Below are 6,468 nucleotides of genomic sequence, written 5' to 3'. Positions count from 1 at the left end.
TAATAACTAACCTGACTGAAAGGTCTCAAACTGCCACTCCCACACTGTCAACATGTGGCATTTTTTAAAGCTTTCATTCAGTCATTAAATATTCCCAAGGAGAAAAAATATCTAAGTGGATGCAGCTGCTTCTCTAGAATGACCTGTTCTGAGACAGAAAAATTGTGGTTCCAGAAGATACTTTTTACAAGCCTAGTCTGTTATTAATACATTCATCCATTAGGTACAAGGTATTAGTTAAGCAAGAAATCATTTCTTAGAGCAACTAGAGTAGTTTTTACTAATTGAAAAGTTTAATGTCAGGTTCCACCGTTCTGTAGTCTTCAAAGTTGCATCCATATATAAATTAACATACATAAAAATAATCCATTGTCTAAAAGACTGCACATCAAAATAGTACTTCCATGTCTGCTTTTAAAAGAATAGGTTTTTGAATTTATTTTTACAAATTGAAGCTTTATAGGGACATTTACTCCATAACCCAAGATTATTAGTGAAATAATCATTCAAAAATACGGTTTGTAACTAAGATTTCTGTACATTTTTGTACCTTTTTCAGACTATTATGTTAGCTTTACCACCATGTTTACAGTGCTATGAGATATGCAGGCTTAAAATACTGCAAAATATGTTTACAGACAGGAACTATTTTAATTATAATAGCATTCCAATTAACCTTATAAAATAATTTTGGCTCAAATTTCAAAGTATGTGGGTAATATCCCTTTAAATTTGATACGCATCACACCCTCTATTTTGTTAACTTTTTGCTGACAACTAATTGTAAAAAATAGTGAAACACCTGAGGTGTGATGTGGTTTTATGAAGTGAGGAGCAGCTTTCCCAAAGTTTAAGACAAATACAAAAAAATATTGCACAGCTTAAAATACAATTGTTTACATTCTGACTTCAATACAGTACAACTTAACCATGAATGTAAAGAATTACCAGTTTGCATTGAGTCCAATTATTTGTGCCAGAAGGTCAAACATCATTTATAAAATTTAAACGAGTATGTTTTAAATGTTTATTTCTCATAGCAATTCTAAGCAAACTTTTAAAAAGCTTAAAAAGCTTCTGGCCTCACTTTTGAAGGTCAGCAACTCTTGCAAACCAACAGTAAAATTTCTGAGCAATATAGGCCATTCAACCCACTATTCACTCAAAAAGCTATCAGACAGTAAGCATATTGTGAAGTATACATTTTTATTTAACATCCCTAAAATAAGCTGTATTTACATATTATATAAATGTATGAAGTCTTAATATAAAATAGAAAACTGCATTGACTGAGGAAATTGCACTCCATATGGAGTTACTTATTGAAGACCATTTGTTAATGAAATTTTACAATAATTTATATAAATTATCTCTTCCAAATTAGATGATTTTTTTTTTCTTTTTACTAATCCAGACACTTGTGATGACTTTACAAACAGTGGTGTACACTATAAACTTTAAAAACAGTTACAGCATCTTCCGGCGCACAACTGGCTTTGGAAAATTAGACAGTCTTGTTTTGTTCTTCCGTAGATTCTTCTCTGCTGTGTCTGAGGTTTCTTTCTGTTTGCTTTTTGTTCCATGCACTGGACTTACGAAAGGAGAGATGAATTTTATTTCCACTGGTGGAGGTGACCAAGAACCTTTTCTTGTGGTTCTGAAAAGAAAGAATCACATTGATTTTTTCTTACCAACAGTATTTAGTTAAGGAAAAAAAACCTGTGGAATTACAAAGTCAATGCCAAAGAATTATGACCTTCTTTGCAGGTAGGATCAAGGCAGAAAAGAAACCTAGACAGGCATCCCTTGACTTCTATTCCTTACCAGACTGTCCCAAGCATTCTCAGTCACTATTCATGAGCTTTTAGAGGGCACCCACCCCAGCTTTTAAAAAGCAGATGTCCTCTAACAGTATGCCAGAAGGAACCAGAAAACGTGCAGAAACAAGCAGTTCTCTTTACTCATTGTCTGACCCGCTCCTGCTTTGTATGGGGAACTAAAGACTGTCAGAGCATGGTTTCGTAAGGTAGGATAAGACGCCATTAAGAGAACACCACCACTGCAAAGAATAGTATCCACTTGCCCTTTTCTATTCCCTCCCTCTTTTGTTTCCATCAGAAAACAAAACCATTAAGTGGGGAAAAAGGTGCCTATTAGACCAGCAGGCTGGATAGACTCATGAAGTCAGAGCACAACTGCACAGCCAGGAGAGAAAGAGGAAGTTAGGTGGCTAACAGCTGAACCACTAACAGAATAAAGGAGTAAGTGTCCAAAAGAATCGCATACTTGCTTGCTTTCTTCATTTTTGATTCTGCAGTTCCAGCCCTCTTTGTTTTTTGCTTTCCCACAGACTCTACAGATTTTGCATCCTCTTCCTCCTTAGTTGGAAGCTCCTATGTTAAGGCAACAAAATTATTACTCATACACAAGTTCTTACACTTGTACAGAACACAAACCAATGTTTTTCTCATGAACAAGTCATGCCAAAGTTATTTCTGAACACATTACAGTTACTCTCCACAAAAACTAACCTTCCACCTCAAATTACTGTACCATCCTATAAGTTCAAATTCTGAAATGAACAGGCAACACACCAAGTTTAAAGAAAGCCACTGTGCCTTTTAGAATCATAGAATAGTTTGGGTTGGATGGGACCTTCAAAGGTCCCCTAGTCCAACTCCCTGCCATGAGCAGGGACATCTTCAACTAGGTCAGGCTGCTCAGAGCTCCGTCCAGCCTGGCCTGGAATGCCTCCGGGGATGGGGCATCTACCACCTCTCTGGGCAACCTGGGCCAGTGTTTCACCACCCTTTTGTTAAAGGTAAAGCAACACATATTAATTGATTTTGGTAGCTAGTTTTCATGAAGAAACAACCCCCCACACTGTTCAGCTATTAATTTAAAGCTCTCTTTTAGATAAACTTCCAAGGAAAAAGGCAAGGCATTGCAAAACATTATTTGAAAAAGCAATACAGAGCACAAAACAAGAACATGGGACAACTGAAGTTTTTACTTACTGGTTCTTTCACAATTTGGGAAATGCTAGATACATTTTTGCTCCTTGACCTCAAAAGAGGGGGTGAAAAGACAAATTGAGAAGACAAGTCCAGGTCTAAATCCTTAAGCTGCACAGAATAGTCTTCTTTTCCAGCTAAAATGACAACGTATTGTTAACACGCACGTACATTATACAAAAAGAACAGTGATGTTAAATACAGCTGATCACAGAATGTTAGGGATTGGAAGGGACCTCGAAAGACCATCTAGTCCAATCCCCCTGCTGGAGCAGGAACAGCTAGACAAGGCTACACAGGCATGTGTCCAGGCAGGTTTTAAATGTCTCCAGAGAAGGAGACTCCACAACCTCCCTGGGCAGCCTGTTCCAGTGCTCTGACACCATCACTGAGAAGAAGTTTTGTCTCAAATTTAAGTGGAACCTTTTGTGTTCCAGTTTGTACCCATTACCGCTTGTCCTATCATTGGTTGTCACCGAGAAGAGCCTGGCTCCATCCTCGTGACACTTACCCTTTATATATCTGTAAATATGAATGAGGTCACCCCTCAGTCTCCTCTTCTCCAAGCTAAAGAGACCCAGCTCCCTCAGCCTTTCCTCATAAAGGAGATGCTCCACTCCCTTAATCATCTTCTTTGCCCTATGCTGGACTCTCTCCAGCAGTTCCCTGTCCTTCTTGAACTGAGGGGCCCAGAACTGGACACAATATTCCAGATGTGGTCTCACCACAAGATAATCAAGAGCACAATAACTTTCTGAAAAGAAAGTTTCAATCAGGTTTATAAATACTCAGTGTAGAGGTATTTTTTCCCTAGTAACTGTCTCTTAGGATCCATTCTCTTACAGTAAATTGTGAAACAAAAATAAGCCAGAGTAGTGATTTTACCTGCACTTACATAAAAATATTATGCTCAAGTGGAATCAACAGTTCTTACATATCTCAATTTTTTTTAATCATGTACTCTAATAAAAAGAACCCTATGCACAGTAACTTCATTAACAAAATGTATGGCCATGAAAAACAATCACATAATTAAACAGCTGTGCAGTTGTTGCAAGATGCAGCTCATTTGAAGTTAAAAACTGAACAGAACATGGAAGCATGTCTCCTTTATTTCTCTGCTGGAGGAAGGGGTGGCCATCACATATTGACAGATACCCCCAGTTTTTGAAACTGATAGAAATTAACCTCATAACAAAAAATAAGCTTAAATTTCATTTCACTCTTACATCAGCCTTCTTCCTCATCTATTCCCACCACAACTCACCAGTCAGTCACATGGAGTTCAGAGAAAAGATGAATTGCCTCTTTCCAATTTTTTTATTTTGCATGTTAAGTGCTTTAAAATACTTAAAGCCATCCTCGCAGTCTGTTTTCTGTAGTTTACAAAACCGCAATACGCCCTGCTTTGCGTATATAGCGCTCTTACCTTTCTTTGTCAGCTTTGTGAGAGGAGGAGAGAAAAGGAAGGACTGGTTTTCCTCAGCAGACAGTTTCTGACGTGTGGCAGTATTGCGCGATCTGGTTCTTGTCATACGATCTGTCAGAGTTCTTGGTGTTTCACCACGTCCTGATGGGTTTATGTCTTCAAGCAGCAAAGGACTGCCACCAGGTCCTTGAGGCAAGGACTCCTCCTCAAATATTGATCGTCTCTTTCTGCCCCGACGCCCTGTCCTTACTGTAGTTCTGGGTGTGGTGGATTCCTCATTTGGCCGTGTAGGTGTTTGCTCATGAGTATCCGTTTTTTCTGGTGGAGCATGTGGAGTTCTTCTTGTTCTTCTCCTAGGAGTATCAAGGATTTCCACTTTCCCACCTGAATGTATGTCTTCCTGAGTAGAGAGAGATTCTGTGTCTGCCAAGAGACTTTGTGCCTGCTTCCTAGCGCTTCTTCTAGGAGTGACAGGAAGTTTAAATTCTGTTTGAGGAAGCGATGATTTAGACACATCAAGCTCAGAATTTTCTGAAACTTCAGATGAACTCAATTTTCTTCTTCTGCCTCTTCTAGTTGGCACAGGTGAAAGGAGTTCATCACTAGGCTGCACCTCTTGATCCTTGACAACACTTTGAGTAAACTGTAAATTAATGCTTTTCGGTTTCCTTGCACTTCTACTGGGACTGACTGCTGGTTTTATTGTTTGATCAGCATAAGTCTGGGCAGTTTCTTGATCTCCTACTGAACTTTTTCCTCCTCTAGTCCTCTTGGAATTAGCAGAAGCAATGATGCTACCTTCAGCAAGAGATGCTTCTTCATTAGCCTCTTCCAACAGCTCTGATGCAGCTTCTTTTGCTCTCCTTAATCCTCTTCTTGGAGTAACAGCTATGGACTGTGTACTGACAGACAATACTGGCCCACTGGAGGAGTGGCTGCTCTCTACTTTCTCTAAATTGGGTTGTTTTGGCTTCCTGCCTCTCCTGGGAGTAACGGGGGTCACAGGCATTTGCTCATCTTGAGCATTTTCTTCTGTTTGAAGACTGGAAGTCTCAGATGCTGCTTTTGTTCGCCTGGTACTTCTCCTAGGAGACAGTCCAAACAGAACCGGTTCATCAGGCTTCAGCAGTTGTGGAACCCCTGTCGATGGAATAATTAGGTTTCTACTCAGTTGTCTCCGTGTGCGTGTTCTAGGAGTGACGACATACTCTACTTGATGTCTGCTGGTTTCATCTTCCACTCCTTCTGGCACCGTTGCTAAGGCAGCTTTTGCCTTCTGGAATCTAGTTACCTTTTTCCCTATGGTTTCATGAAAAGACTGGTCTACAACTTCAGATGTGAATTCTTTACTTCTTGTGTCTTTGATTACATCCAGTAAGTTCTCCGCAATAGCTGCCTTAATGGGTTCGGGCACATATGGGAGTGACTCTGCAATATTTTGAGATTCCTGATCACTAGTTACTGTAGACACTGAGTTTGTAACATGTTCTTGGTTTTCAGTGTTTCCTAAATTGTTTACAGGTCTTTCCTCTGTTGTTGTGCCAGCCAGTTTAGAAGCATCTACCAATGCAGGGTCTCCCATATCTGCTTCACCTTCTTCTCCTTCCAAGACTAAAGTAAAATTACTCTGAGATATAAAAAACTCGCCATCTCCCTCAGCTGCGTCACATTCACCATCTCTATTATCAGGCAAATCACATGCAAACCGTTGCTCTATAGTATCGTAGCGGCACTGAAGATTGCCTGATGGATGTAGTTCACTGTAGGGCGAAGGTTCAGGCGCTGCTTCTGAGGTTTGTGCCTTAACCGTACTGTCTTCAATAACCTAAAGTTAAAAAATGTCTGTTAACATATTAACTACCAAAAAGACTAACTTCAAAACACCGCTTTTTCTTTCAGATCACCTCCAAATGTAAAGTTAGAAACATACAATGTACTCTCTACTGGAGACAAAAGACAATATGTTTAAGGGACAGAGAACAGAGTGCTCAGCATATGCCACCACGGGCTCCATTTCTGACATTT

At 39.5% G+C, this 6,468-nt stretch overlaps 1 protein-coding gene across 1 annotated transcript in view; it reads right to left on the bottom strand.

Moving 5' to 3' along the window:
- Window positions 1-270: 270 nt before the first annotated feature.
- LOC309437279 (protein ELYS-like) overlaps window positions 271-6,468 on the bottom strand; it is a gene marked incomplete at its 5' end in the record, with an annotated part of 37,894 nt that continues 31,696 nt past the window's right edge. Inside the window, 4 exons of the mRNA XM_082047488.1 lie at window positions 271-1,657; window positions 2,287-2,393; window positions 3,018-3,151; window positions 4,444-6,268. Of these exons, the coding sequence (XP_081903614.1) occupies window positions 1,468-1,657; window positions 2,287-2,393; window positions 3,018-3,151; window positions 4,444-6,268 (2,256 nt within the window). The 3' untranslated portion in view covers window positions 271-1,467. The remainder of the gene's footprint in view (window positions 1,658-2,286; window positions 2,394-3,017; window positions 3,152-4,443; window positions 6,269-6,468) is intronic.

This window comes from Streptopelia decaocto (assembly GCF_964273445.1).
Source record: "Streptopelia decaocto genome assembly, chromosome: 3".
NCBI classification, from domain to species: domain Eukaryota; kingdom Metazoa; phylum Chordata; class Aves; order Columbiformes; family Columbidae; genus Streptopelia; species Streptopelia decaocto.
The sequence above is the reverse complement of the archived record's forward strand: the minus strand, read 5'-3'. Positions and strand labels throughout refer to the sequence as shown.